This window comes from Oreochromis niloticus, linkage group LG20 (assembly GCF_001858045.2).
Source record: "Oreochromis niloticus isolate F11D_XX linkage group LG20, O_niloticus_UMD_NMBU, whole genome shotgun sequence".
NCBI lineage: Eukaryota > Metazoa > Chordata > Actinopteri > Cichliformes > Cichlidae > Oreochromis > Oreochromis niloticus.
In genome coordinates this window covers 15,196,043-15,210,845 of record NC_031984.2, presented here as the reverse complement: position 1 = coordinate 15,210,845, position 14,803 = coordinate 15,196,043, and the positions used below count along the sequence as shown (strand labels likewise).

The 14,803-nt window shown below is 40.8% G+C and overlaps 1 protein-coding gene across 7 annotated transcripts in view; it reads left to right on the top strand.

The window, feature by feature from the left end:
- grip2a (glutamate receptor interacting protein 2a) overlaps nucleotides 1-13,915 on the top strand; it is a 33,777-nt gene extending 19,862 nt beyond the window's left edge. For 6 of the 7 annotated variants that reach the window (XM_025901765.1, XM_025901762.1, XM_019349775.2 and 3 more), the window contains 13 exons: nucleotides 19-205; nucleotides 2,959-3,104; nucleotides 3,192-3,272; nucleotides 3,623-3,686; nucleotides 4,108-4,253; nucleotides 5,131-5,275; nucleotides 5,572-5,711; nucleotides 6,040-6,222; nucleotides 6,307-6,466; nucleotides 7,807-7,921; nucleotides 8,237-8,461; nucleotides 9,964-10,110; nucleotides 11,973-13,915. In XM_025901765.1, coding sequence (XP_025757550.1) covers nucleotides 19-205; nucleotides 2,959-3,104; nucleotides 3,192-3,272; nucleotides 3,623-3,686; nucleotides 4,108-4,253; nucleotides 5,131-5,275; nucleotides 5,572-5,711; nucleotides 6,040-6,222; nucleotides 6,307-6,466; nucleotides 7,807-7,921; nucleotides 8,237-8,461; nucleotides 9,964-10,110; nucleotides 11,973-12,170 — 1,937 coding nt within the window. In that variant the 3' untranslated portion in view covers nucleotides 12,171-13,915. Of the gene's footprint in view, nucleotides 1-18; nucleotides 206-2,958; nucleotides 3,105-3,191; nucleotides 3,273-3,622; nucleotides 3,687-4,107; nucleotides 4,254-5,130; nucleotides 5,276-5,571; nucleotides 5,712-6,039; nucleotides 6,223-6,306; nucleotides 6,467-7,324; nucleotides 7,721-7,806; nucleotides 7,922-8,236; nucleotides 8,462-9,963; nucleotides 10,111-11,972 lie in introns of those variants that run through there. The other variant, XM_025901766.1, reaches the window with a different exon arrangement.
- The last annotated feature ends 888 nt before the right edge of the window (nucleotides 13,916-14,803 follow it).

Here is a 14,803-nt window from a genome sequence, read left to right as displayed (position 1 = left end):
CTCATCCTCCTCCCGCAGTATCTTTGGCATCGAGCTCTGTCGGCCCGGGGGGGCAGGTTTTTCATGTGGAAACGAGCGAGGTCATCCTGAGGGGGGATCCACTCACAGGTTTTGGGATCCAGCTGCAGGGAGGTGTCTTTGCCACAGAAACCCTATCCGCTCCCCCGGTCATCCGCTTTATTGAGCCCGACAGCCCAGCTGAGAGGTAACGCAATGAGACGCCTAACAAGCAAACGCATATCATGCAGGCAGTCACCTTGAACTAGAGTGCCTTATTGTTAATTATTCACAATGACCTGCCATTTGTGGGGGAAGAAAGCCTGGTATCTAGATGACGAAGTTTAAAATCACCCCTGAATTCTCCTATTCAATTTCTATACAGGATGCATTCAGATTTTATATACTTGCCATCACTGACAGGATCAACAACAACTATGTGAATAGTTGGCAAACACCAAAAGCTGAGCCACAGTTTCCATTGTCAATCAGCTCCTGTACTTTTGTCCAAATAGTGTAATTTATAAGATAGATATTTGAGTTTTGAGCATCATCTTGGCAAGGTTTGAAATGACCAACAAGGTCATGTTGGTAGTATTACATGTCAGATCAAGTTTACACATTTTTGGTTGGTTTGAGATATTGCTGCATACATTTCTCACTTCCCTTGAATATAAAGGTAGTAACTGATAATTCCTGTGGTACTCTATCAGCAGCTCAGCAGCAATGTCTATTTCCAGAAGTCAAACCCACTCAGTGAAAAATCCCATAAATCTCCACTCAAAAAAAGAGACGTGTGGCCGGCCAAGATTGCAGCGCTGCTGAGGATTCAACCATTAATATTTACATTACTTTACAGCTGTGTAACTAAATAGCTGCCTATATAGTGCCCACTGTATATTCTACTTTATAGTGGATTGGCACCATAACAAAATGCCACACTACTAAGCATTTTTGTTTCTTAAAATAGGAAAAGTCACTTAGTGTAATAGGTTTTTAAATCTAAAAATGAGTGCATGGTCAACACTGATCTGCCCCATTTTAAATGCAGCAGCCATGATGTAATCAGCTGTGTCAAGAAAATGACCTAAGTAGTGTCCAAAAGTGTGGGATGGTGCACAGCAAGGCAAGTGCCGTCTAGTTCTATTATATGCAGAAGAGAGACATCGCTACAGCTGATGGATAAAAGCTTTACAGACCAGGGGAGAAATGTGTAAATTGGATTTTGGTCTGAACATTCCCTTTTAATTATGAAATGCTCCAAATATCAGTACTCTGTGTTCTGTATTGACCAAGACTCTGTGTTGCAGTCTAATTAACACGCAGCTCAAATGTGGCCAGCTTGTAGTAGGCCTATCTATTGTTGTTGTGGTGCAAGATTAATGATGGTGTCTGCTGGCGGTGCAGGGCCGCCTCCCCTGGGTGTTGTAACATGATTAGTCCAGCAGCAGTTGGACAGGAGTGACTCAAGTACAGCATCTGACTGTGATGCTGTTGTCTCAGCCTCCCCACAAGGTTAATGAGCAGCGGTGGTTAGTGAATTAATATTAGCTGACAGGGCCTCTGCGTTTGAACTCACGATTTAAATGTGTTATTTTATTTTATTTTCTCCTTTATAAATTTTTGCATGCGGAGGTAATTTTAAAGTTCACGAAAGGTCAGTTTGGTAAATGTGTTCATGTCGAGCCTCAGGGCTGCGTTTCATGTTATAGATGGCATTTTAAACATTCACACTATTTGACATGTGGTGTTAAAGTAGATGACACAGTGTGGCTCATCAGAGTTTCAAACGTGCCTTGCTTATGTTAAAAGCATGCTTTAGATTACTTTAGATTTTGGTGTTTGGGATTCACTGTAACCTCCATTCAATGAAAATGAATGGGACAATGGTAAAAATGATACCTGATGACTATAAACTTGAATCAACATCTGTAATAATTTTATAAGACAATAAAACAAAGAATTCTTATTTATATTTTTACTTATATAGCAACTTACAAGATGAATATCATAAAGTGCTTTTTAAAGCAAGTTTAAAAAGACGAGTTTTTAAGCTACTTTTTGAAAGAGACCACTGAGTCTACTGATTTCAGGCTCAGAGATCCTGCGTCTGGAGGTAAAACTCTTCTTTACGTCTCAACCGTATATCCTGCACAGCCAGCATGCTGTGATCACATGACCTCAGGCACCTCCTGGGGATGTATTGATGTATGATTGGTGCTTCTACATGCAGAGCTCTACAAGTAAAAACCAGATTATTAAAGTGAACACTGAAGTTAATGGGGATCCGCTGGACCTGAATTAGCAGACTTGGTTAGAAGCCTCGCACGAGCCTTCTGAACATCCTGCTGAAATGACACATTTTAAGACAAACAATGATGTGATTAGTGTGACACAATGGCAACACATTTGAAGTGATTTAAAAACAGGAGCAAACCTGAAATTTAATGTTAGCATCCAGAGTGAAGGCTAAGTCAAAGGTTACCCAAAGGTTAGGTTTCACATAGAAACTTTGGCAAATATGGCAACAGGACCTAGATTTCCCGTGACCTTTGGGACAAATCTGACAGGGCCAGAAACAGACTTGTGTTTTCCCTTCATTGAGTTGAAGGAAATTGTCAGCCATGTCTAAGCAACATCTGTAGATTTGTCCTGTTTAAAATAACGTTAGCTCCTGTTTCCCGTTGGAAATAAAAGAACCTTTAAGATTGTCATAAAGGGAGGATTTATTTCAGCACTGTTATATTAGTTTTAACTAAAAAGCAGACATTTTGTCATTTGTTCTCAGGTTTCTCTGGTTTAAAAAAACAAAACAAAAAACCTATCACACTCTTAAGAACACGACACACTTAATCCATTTTTTTCTTACTTCATTAAAGAAAAATCATTTTCAAACAGTTATAGGCAGAGAGTGAAATTAAAACCTGTTCTCTTCGTATTTGTGTATTTTTCTGCGTGAAGGTGTGGGCTGCTGCAGGTCGGCGACAGATTGTTGTTCATTAATGGGATCCCAACTGAAGATGGCACTTTGGAGGAAGCTCATCAGCTGCTCAGAGACTCTGCTCTGGCTAACAAGGTCACACTGGAGATTGAGTTTGATGTTGCAGGTATTGCACAGGAACAGTAACTTCATATTGTGAAATCGTGTAAGCTTTTCCGTTTTCGCTTTTAACGTTGCTCTAAATCTCAATCAGAGTCGGTGGTTCCCAGCAGCGGCACCTTCCACGTTAAACTCCCCAAACGGCGAGGGATGGAGCTGGGCATCACCATCAGTGGTGGGTTTATTGAATGCGAGACACCCAGAAGGGGGCAGTGTTGCTCAAAATGTTTGCATATTGAAACTCTTCCGTGAATCAATGTTCTGTGATCCATAAAAAGGAGAGGGGAAAAAAAGGCATGAAGCTCATACCTCATTACCTCCGAATAATACTGGCCTGTATCAACAGTCATCAATACCCTGTCTACTCTAACCATCTTTAAACAACAAAAAGACACATCAGGAAGCCAACATTGACAGGGCAACAAAACGAAAAGGAAACTAAGAGACTTAAGTGCTTAGTTAGTTAGTTTTAATCTTCATATCTTGCTACCTGAAATGTCAAAAAAATGTATTCTGTTTTAACAGCGAGTAAAAAACCTGGCAAGCCCCTCATCATCTCTGACATCAGGAAAGGAAGCATTGCGCACAGGTATGTGCTGTCATCATACTGCACTCATGATGTTGAATGATTTATTAGTCCAGCTTTTTCAGGGCTGAGTCATACTGATTTTTTTTTTTTTTTTAAATAGAAGTCAAACTTCTAAAACTTCTCAACACTTCAGGGTGATCTAGGTTTTCTGGGCTTAGGTGGGATTATTCATTACAAAATTACATTTTGTCTATCCACTATATAACAAAAGCCTAATTGGATTGAGGTATAAAAAGTGGATCACTAGGCCACAGCAACTTTCAGAAGGGCTCAGTGTTGAGTAGGCTGAGGGTGAGGTTACGGTCACCCCCAAGGATCCCACTGAGACATGAAGCTAATAGGATTCTGACAGTGAGTCAGGAGGAGTGGCTCACTGGTCCCAGTTTAATAGTTGGGATCCTCTTGCTCTTTTGTCCGGCAGAACAGGCACTCTGGAGCCCGGAGACCGGCTGCTGGCCATCGACTCGGTGCGTCTGGAGAACTGCACAATGGAAGACGCGATGCATGTCCTGGAACAAGCAGAAGATATGGTCAAACTCCGAATCCAGAAAGATGAGGACAACATTGGTACATGAATCATTTAAAATACATTACACTGTCGAGATTAAACCAGATTATCCCATTAGTTGTTTGGTTTGTTAATGGGGTCCTGGTTTGATCTCAGATATTTGTCAGTTGGTCCCCCTCTAAACCTCTCGGGTGGTTAAAAAAATTATAAGTGCTCCTGTTTATAAGAAAGGACTCGACCCACTGTGTAAACCAGCGCATGACCACGGAAACTAACTGTTCTTTACATAACTGACTCTTATCTAGATCAGGAAACTCTTTGGTGCATGCAGCCAACCTCTTAAAGATTTGGGGTCACTTTGAAATGTCATTGCTTTAAAATGAAAAGCAGTTTGCTTCTGTTATCTGTGACAATAATATTGACCACACAGGAAATGACAGTGAGTCTTGTCAGCAGTGAAGAGGTGACTCGGTGAAGATCAAGACCTTTAAGGCATGCCAAAAAGATAAAAAAGCCATTCGTTATTTCTCCGCCAGTTATCTTAATCTTTTTACCTTATTGGCCTGTGTCAACATTTCTTTCAAACTCATGTTCCACATTTTCATGGATCATTACTTGTCGCTCGGTTTTATGCTAGATTTACAAAAGCAAACAAACATAAAAATGTGGTTTCACTTCATGAACTACAATTGAGTGACCTCAAACTTTTGTGGTGCATTTCTGAAAAAAAGAAGCTCATATCTGACATACCCAGAGCCCGTGCTGGCTGACTGGTTCTTACACTGGAAAAGTTCCAGTTCTAATCTTGTACAGTTTAATTTTTAATGTGAATACTTCCTATTATCAATCATTCTTTAATTATTTTTTTTTAAATACAATTTATTGTAAGTCTTCATATCTTGAGTGTACGTTATCCTCTGTCCTTGCGTGCTGTAGATGAGTTGGAAATGTCAGGCTCCATAATCTACACAGTTGAGTTGAAGAGATACAACGGACCACTGGGCATCACCATTTCTGGCACAGAGGAGCCCTTTGATCCCATCGTCATTTCTGGCCTCACCAAGAAAGGCCTGGCTGAGAGGTGAGTGAAGGGCAGGGTGTGACATGTGGAGCTGCAGGCGGGGTTCAAGGTAGTAGTACAAGAAAATGGTGCTGCATTGACCTTAAGCCAGGTCATCTCTTGAGTGTGCCTCTCTTTTTTTCCCCCTAATAAATGAGACAGTAAACAATGGCTGGCTAGTTTTTTTTTTTTCCTGTAACAAGAAGCCTCTTTGTTTCTGTCTGGGTCAGCATGCTGGCAGCCTGACAGCTCTCCTGGCCTTCTCTGTTGGTACTGTCTGGTAGAGCTCTGCTTCATCTGCTCTTCTAAATCTGCAGGACTGGAGCCATCCATATAGGGGACCGAGTCCTAGCCATCAATGGTGTCAGCCTGAAAGGAAAGCCACTGAGTGAGGCCATTCATCTCCTGCAGATGGCCGGGGAGTCAGTCACCCTCAAGATCAAGAAACAAGCTGATCGTATATATTTTTTCATTTGTTTTTCATTGTTGGGGGAAGAGAATGAATCAAATTTTACTTTAATCATTTTATGGATCTGAGACATTATTCCTAAGTAGGTCCTTTATTTAAAAAAAAAAAAAAAAGTTCTGGCGCTTTTAAAGTCACTCTTTGAGTAAAGCAAATTCTTTTCAAATTGTTACAAAACACCTTGTAGGCAAAGAAATTAAGAGATGAGGGACACAAAAGGCAGAAAAATGCTTCTGCTGTGGAAGTGTTGCAGTGTTTTACTCAGGTGGTGTGAAAAAGTGCACATCTTGTTTCATGTCAGCTCGCTGTTCATTCCCAGAGTCTGACGGCCGGCGGCCTTTAGAAAGAGAAGCTGCATTTTTGAGCGACACAGAGGATGACCTGACAGACTCCCAGAAGACCAGTAAACACTCAGAGCTCTACTCTGCCACTGTACCCAGTATAGACTCTGCCATGAGCTCCTGGGATAGCTCGGGGTTTGATGCAGGCTACAGTAGCCAAGGTGAGATCTAATTTTCACGAGCCGTCTTCAGTTAACCATATTCTCCTGCACATCTAATGAGATTTTTTTTTTTTCTTCATTTAGGGACATATCTTCACAAAGGATCCGATATACTGCTCAACCCAAATGAGTGGAGGCGCACAAAACACAGGAGCCAAACCACTTCCAGTTCTGCAGGCCTAGTCCACCACACCTCATTGTATGATGGGAGATTCACAGAGGATGAGTGGGACAAGATACCTGGGTAAGTGCAGAGGCCCTGAGGTCCATCCCAGACATTTAGTTTGGTGAAAACTTGGCAAGATCATGCTACCACCAAATCTCAGGTTTATAATACCTTTTAACAAGTCTGTATGAAATCTTACCAATTTGAATTTGTCAATGTTGGGATACTGTGTTTACTCCACTTATGAGCAATCAAGCATTTCTTTAAATGTGATTGGAACTGTACACCTAGAGAGGGGATTCATTCTCAGCTTATATTCTGTGCATTTTTTTTCTTACCCTATGGTTTAACACACCACATATTAAATCAGATGCCAGGGTTGTTCCCCTGTACAGACAGGTCTGGAAAGCTTCAGTAAATAATTTCTATATTGCAACTGGCTGAACTAATCAAATGTTAGATTACGTAACAATGTCTAATGGTGGGTGATGTTGGTGCAGTTGAACAGGGACAGCATTAAACACAGTATTGGCAAATAAAATTAAAAAATCTGTATTTTTAACTGGATGAATCTGTCAGGACTGGCTTTGTGTGTGCAGTTTGTCAGGTTGCAGCTCAAATATCATTATTCAATAACATGGACAACACCCAAACCCACCTCATCTGTCAGACGTGCAGTTGTTTTTGCTGTTGTGCCTGCGTGGTCACACCTTGGTGGCTTCTTGTTTCCAACATCTTTGTCAGTTTAGCTTTAAGTGGTTTTCTTAATTCAATAATATGTTGCATAAGCAAACTCTCCTGTGATGGAGAAACTCTCCTTTCCCTGATCGTTAAGGTCACTGGCAAAAGTGCATTCTGAATTATTTTGTCATTTTGTGTTGTATGCCTTCATGTTTTTGTGCTTTTTCCAAACTGTCCTTTTCTCTTCTTTCTCAGGTATTCTCTCTCTCATCTGCTTTACTAACTGCCCACAAGCTCTTTGGTGTTTCACATGTGTACATCTTTTCCTGTCACCCCTTGTCCACATACAAAAAAACGTTTCCTCAGAAAAACACCCAAAGAGCCCAAGGATCAGCCTTATCTGTCTCGTCACACTTCTTCTTCTTTTTTTCTTTTTTTTTCCCCCCTGAACTTTTATGTCATGTGCTTTAGATTTCCTGCTTTTTTGGGGGGTGACGTCACTTTGTGAATTTGAAGTCTTTATCTTAATCTAATGGACTCCTGCAGCTTTTGAGCTGTTACAAGAGAAAGATTTTACATTAAACCCTCACTGTGGTCCTGAGAGATTCTCAGAAAGACTCTTCAGCTTTGCAGCCCCCAAAACAAAACAAACTGCATTTCCCATGCTGCCTTTGTATGCAGCACCAACATCCAGACTGCAGGACTGCTCTCATGCTTTGGTTCCTGCATTGTCATAGATTTGTCAGCCCCCCTCGTTGCCATGGCACCCTGAACCAGGATGACAGCTTCTGGTCCCAGGCTCTGCAGGACCTCGAGACCTGCGGCCAGTCGGAGATTCTCAGGGAGCTGGAGGTAGGCCCGCCCATTATCTCCATCCCCCTTCTGTTTCGGTTTCCTCTCTAGCTTTGTCCTACTTGTGTGCTCTCAGACTTGTGTTGGCCTAAATGAACATGCCAGATGAAGCATTATGATAACCATCATCGCTATAATCTGTTATTAAATCTGACAAGGCAAGCTGGGCACCTGCTGCCATGCTGACTGCAGAAGGCTTTTGCACAATGCCTTGGCCTCTAATCTATGTGTGTGAATCTAAATGAAAGTCTTTCTTCCTTATAAATTTATTTTTTAAAACAAAAATGCTCTAACAATCCCTCTCTTGTCTTTCAGGCATCCATGACAGGTAGCGCTCTTAGTCTGTACCTAGATGAGACCAAAACAAATGAAGACTCAGTGTTTCCCTCTGAAATAAGTCCAATCAAGAGGGAAGGAAGCCATGGAGAAACTATAAACAAAAGCAAACTGAACATGTCAACTGGAGTCGGAGAGGTTTCATCCAGGGTCAAAGGCGACAACTCTGAAAATTTGCTCCCTACAGCTCTGGCACTGCACAAGGTGAAAAAAAGGGTCACAAAATAATTATTTCATTAGAAAAAAAGTGTATTCTTAAAGCTGTACAGTAATTACAGGTTGCCTGTGTGTGTGTGTGTGTCTCTCGTGTTGTTGTTGTCGTTTTCGTCCCAGCCTTTCTTGCCCCATCGAAAGTTTTGACACTTGTTGCCATCATAATAAAATGGCAACAAAATTGCTAATTTTCGTGAAATTGTAAAATGTTTAAACATTAGAAATGTTTTGTATCCTCTGTGAATAAAATACAGGTTTGTGAGATTTGCAAATCATTGCATTCTGCTTTCATTTGCATTTCGCACAGCATCCCAAAATTTGTGGAGTTTGGGTTGTATGTGAGAGATCAGCTACTCTAACTTTGGATATCTCATCACACGTTCTGGTACATGAGACAATTTTTCACAAAAATAAAAGTTTAAATACAGTATATCAAAGACTTTGCATTTACAAAATAAATACCTACATTGGTATCTTGCATGTACCTGATTTGCAGGTTCTAAACTCGAGCTGTAGTAATACGCCTGCCAGTGCACACACACTTGATGAACATGGCACAAACAGCATGTTCTGTAGGAATCGTGATGTAATGTGTGTTTATCTCTTTTACGTGACTTACACTACCCTGAACGAAGAGGTAACTAACCAGTCGGGACTTGCTGTTGAGACAAATTCATGTGACGCATTACCTGAGCATCTGTGAAACGTGTGACTACACGCCCACTGAAAAGTCTGTTTGGCGTCATCTGTGCATCACACCATGACTGGGAGTAATGGAGGGCGTCAGTCCTGCAGTGTGGAAATTAACAATATTTTTAGTTGACACAACCTATATGCTATCGTGGAAAAATCACCAAGTACCAGCTTAAACCTGCTTTATTTCGTTATGGTTAAAGCTGCTGACCTTGTTTTAGGGAACATGGAAATTAAGAGAGAAACAAAGAGGCATGTGGCTGTGGGCATTGTAATTATTTAGTCTTTACACAGGGAGTGGACACAATAAAAGACACAATGTACAGTCCAGAGCCAGGTCAGCTGTTTAACCTAGTTTCCATTCTTAAGCTACTGCCGGGTGTCCGGTTGCTTAGTTTAGCATTATGTACAAACAGAAAATGATCTCATCTAACTCTTTGAAAGGCAGTGCCTAATGCCAAGTACCAAAATATCTTGCAAAACGTTTTCCAGAGAAGTGATCACCAAGAAACGATAGCTTTTCCGTGTTTCATTCAGACACTCTTGTCAAAGTCACCCTATGACTCAACCGTCAATGTCAGACCTGAGTTGTTTGTTTGGGTGGTGGTGGGGGGGGGATGTCCTGTTGATGGTCAGGGTCGTTACCTCTGCTTCACCTAAAGGCATACAAATATTTTTCTAGCGTTTTATTTTTCTTTACAAAAAAATATAGCTGGAGTACGTCTTTCAAAGCCAATGAGGGAAAAGGTTCCAAATGCTGAAGAATGTTTTATCTATGACTGCAATTTCTCTGTTTATAGGTGACTATAAGAAAGGATCGTGAAAGCCGTGACTTTGGTTTCAGTGTGTCAGACGGGCTGCTGGAAAAGGGTGTCTACGTGAATATGATCCGGCCTGATGGCCCAGCTGACCAAGCGGGGTTGAAGCCTTTTGACCGCATTCTTCAGGTACTGTTTGCCTTTAAAAAAAAAAAAAAAAAAAAAAAAAAAAGTTTCACATGCTGGAAAACGCATTTGTTTTTTGTGTTTTTGCAGCAAGTTTGGTGAGAACACTGAGACGTTTCATTTACACTCTCCAGCTGTGTTGTTGGATACACCTTGATTATTCAGTCCTGCACCCCTCTCTGAAACTTCTCTCTTCCTGTCATGCCCCCAAAACCCTCCATAGCGACCATGTCTGCTTCCATTTCCAAACGACAAATTCATAGCAAGGTGAATATGCTTAAGTCAGTGGTTCTTAACCTGGGTTCGATCGAACCCTAGGGGTTTCGGTGAGTCGGTCTCAGGGGTTTGGCAAAGCCTCCACCGTGACATGCACAGCTCATTTTGTGCACCAGTAAAAAACATATCTATGTCTTGAATTTGAAAAAAAATCATATTTTATTTTTCACTAAAGAGGGGTTCAGTGAATGCGCATATGAAACTGGTGGGGTTCGGTACCTCAAAGGTTAAGAACCACTGGCTTAAGTGAATCACTGTCGAATCAAAGCATGGGCCACAGAGGAGTGCCAGCAATTTTTCACTCCAGCTTATTGACTAGCCAAAGACACAGACAGTCCTAATTCATCTGAAAGTATCACTCTTGGGATTAGAAACATGACGTGGCATTACTTTGACCTCCAGTAACACTGTGAGGAATCCTGAAGTTGTTTTGGATGAGGATATGCTGTTCAAGACTAATATTTGGGAGGAAAAAAAAAAAAAGCTCATCTTCATATTAAATTCAGAATTAAACTTATAATCTTTCTCCACAAATGCAAGGTCACAAATACTCCCATTTTATCCTAAAGATCTAGTGTTATTTCACAGCAATAGTGCTTATAGTTGCTGGGGTATTTAAAAGTAGAATGGGAGGCAGAGCCTTCAGCTTTTAGGCCTGCCTTCTGTGGAACCAGCTCTGTTTGGATTTGGGAGACGTGGAAACCACTTTACATTAGGGGTGGATGAGGTCACCCTGAAACCTACCTCAGTTACACTGCAAAAGACTTAGGCTCCTAAGGGCTTCCCACTGAGTGTTTCCTCTTTACTCTGTTACTACTGTTTATACACCACTTTGCATTTCATCATTAGTTGTTTTTATTAAATCATAGCTCTCGTCCACAGTGAGTCCACAGTATTTTTTTTATCTCATCTCCCGCCCCTCTTCCCCAACCAGTTGCAGCAGATGGCTGTCCTACCCTGAACCTGGTTCTGCTGGAGGTTTCTTCCTGTTAAAACAAAGTTGTTGTTTTTTTTTTTTAATTGTTGGGGTCTCCTCCCTACTATTGCATGGTCTTTATTTAAGCACTATATAAGTAAAACTGAATTGAATTAATGTCTAATCTGGATAATCTGTGCAACACTTGACTGAAATATTACCAATAGTCATAGAGAGAGGAAGAGCGCACAACCTATTTGTGCGCTTAATCAGCTCCAAGATTATTATTTTTTTCCCCCCCTGTCGACCATCCACTGTAAACCCCAGTGGAGATGGCGCAATGGGATCAATGGTTTCTGAGATACTCAAGCCACCCCATCAGGTTCAAAGTCATTTAAATCCCCTTTCTTACCTGTTCTGATACTCTGTTTGAGCTTCAGTAGATTATCTTAGGCTTTAGGTTTGTATTTACTATTTGTGTAGAAGTAAAACCTACTTGGAAATGGTTGCTAAAATGAGACCGTCACTTCTAGGAATGTAAAATTAAAGTAAATGAAATTCTTTCCATTAAAGCACAAAACCTAGGCTTCTAAGGGCTCTTTAATGCCAAATGACTCTTTCAGGGACAAGAAGTGTGTACTGAATAGTAAAAGAACTGGTTGTCATTTCCCAGGTGAACCGTGTAAGGACCAGGGACTTGGACTGTTGTCTAACTGTGCCCTTAATTATGGAGGCCGGAGACAGCCTGGAATTGGTCATTAGCAGGAATCCACTGGCAGCAGCAGACGCGGAGCTGCCAAACGACTGTGACGACCCCTCAAACTCACTGTTCTGCTTCCCCAACCACAGGAACAACATAGTTGCCCTCTGACCACAAAGAGAGATTCTAACTCTGCAGTGTAGGGGACCTCTCTTAAAAACACACACACACACACCACGTGGTTAAGCCTGTCACATTGTACCTCTCAGACACACCTTCACACTCATTTTCAGCACGCATCCACAGACTCGACCACTTTCTTCCCCTGAAAGCATCGCTCTCTGTCTCACAAAGTCACAAGTGCATGTGTTCACAATTGCCAGTTTTAGTCACTGTTCACATGATGCAGTTCAGGGGAGGCTCTGGCTTAAGGGCAGACTCCCCCACCCATTCCACCTCCACAGGCAAAGCCATATGCAGGCTTATATAACAGGGGAGTCATAGTGTCTGACGGAGCCAGGATGTCAAATACACAAGCCTCGACTCTAGAGAGGCTCGAATGCTGAATGCATTCACTGCACAAGTTACCTTTTTCTTTAATAGGTTTTCTCATTCAAGGACCAAAAACCTAGCTCTATTTTTCATTTACACATTTGCAAATAGAAGCCCCGAATGCAGTATTTCATGTGCATGTAAAACAGTCATACAGAGACACAAGGGTGCGAGTAGGCTCAAGATTCAAGGAATGTTGCACCTATTTGAGTTATTTCACCCATGACTTGGCTCACTGCCCTCGTTTCCAGTCTCTACTCCACACTGCCTGCCCTAGAGATGGGACAGTGCCTCCAAATAGACAGAATGCTGTCTGATACTTGTGAGTATCATTAGCCACATTTTAAATTCCCTTATATGTTAATGTCACAAATTCATAGAAAGGCACTTAATTCTTACAGTTTTTAGTCATTTCATTGCTTCCGAATCACCCTAGATATCATGCTAGATATATATATATATTTTTTCTGTTGACAGATTTTCAGTTTCACAACATTTGCATTTCTTTTTTTGTGGCACCACATTTGCACCATTTCACTTTTAAGAGTTCCTGTGTTCACATTTTTCATGTTACTGTATGACTGCTTTGCTTGTGGCATTGCACCAGAATGACTTGGGCACTGATGCTTCCTCAAGTGAATTACACCTTGTTCCAAAATGGAGGCTGAAAAGCGTTTCATTCATCTCACTCAGCTGGCTATCAGGTTATTTTTCTCTGAAGTTCCTACCAATATGTGTGAGCATGTTAAGCATGCATATGACTTGTTTGGCGAGTAGGTCACTCCATAATAAGTATTGGAGTGTTCTCAGTTTCCTTCAGCAGGATCATGAGTGCTTATCATCATGACACTGTTTTTATAAAAGCCTCTGTGAAGGAAATGTGACCTGCTGATTAAGCAGACTGCCTGGAAACAAGCATTTGTTTCATTTGGTGCGTTTGGCTCATGTGAACGTGTTTTGAGTTGGTCTGTAGGTTTCTCTTAACGGGAAGGTGCAACTGAGTCATCTGTGAGGCTGTAACCTCTTGATTTAAATTAAATGTCATATTTTTACAGTGGCCTATTTTTAAGGTTTTACAGTAATTTATGCGTTGCCCCTTTTTATTATAGCGTAAAATGTCATGTATGCAGTACTTTATTTTTATTGACATGCACATCGCATGGTGTCTTGATGTAAGCTGTGATGCTGAATGTGGATTTTTTTTTTTTTTTTTTTAAACATCTACACCCTCACCGAATATGTCAGGAATCATTTCATAAGAACTTGAAAAATTTATTGTATATTTTATTTTTGTTATTTAATTTATTAAGTAAGAAATGTATTTCTTTTTATGACAATAAAGTTATGAGATTACAGTTGACTGACTTCTGGTTTGTGGTGGATAATTTGGTTGTCCCCGTGTGTTTGCATTAATGCAATGAGTTACCATGACATGGTTAACACTTGTACTTCAAGATGATTCAGGTTAATTCCTTGACACAGTGGGGGCAACAATAAAATGATTGAAAAAATCCAAGACTTATCAGTCTCTCCTGACGTCGTCCTTACTGCTAAATTTCAAATATTGGAATGCTAACCAAGAGTTCAGATGTTGAACATGGAAATCCTATGTTACTGTACTGTCAATGGTTTACATCCATATTTAATTTATGTAAAAGATGCAGTTTCTCAATCCAGAAGCTAACGTAGTGTCTTAAACTTGCATTCTTTTTAATGGCCACTAGGGGCTAATAGCAAAAAGGGTTCTCATCCTATTGAGGGTTTGCAGATGTGTGACCACTATGTAATGTTAACTTACTGATGCGTATTACTGAGTATTTTTTGTGGTTGTAGTTTGAATGAAATTGACGGACTAAGTTACAATTTTCAGTTTTTCTGTGAAAACTGAAAATTGTAAAGCAAACCACAAATGGAGCCGGTTTGCCTTAAAAGTTAGCACTGTGCCTCAGTGATTCACCCAACATGTTTCGAAAGGCGAAGTTCCATTTGCAGTTTGCGTTGCACTTTTTAGGCTAGTTAGAATGTATTTGCAGATAAACATTAAAAACTTTGGTCAATGTGGCCATCTGTTAGCAACTGGAAGATTTTTGGTGAAGCACCTTCTTTTCAACCAATTTCATCCAACAAGAGCCATCAACTTCCAGGAACCACTGCCAGCCAATCAGGGAATACACACGTTTCCCCAGCATCCAGTGGTTGCATCACTTCCAAGATGGTGGACAATTCTTGAGTAATATATGAATGATGTCAAA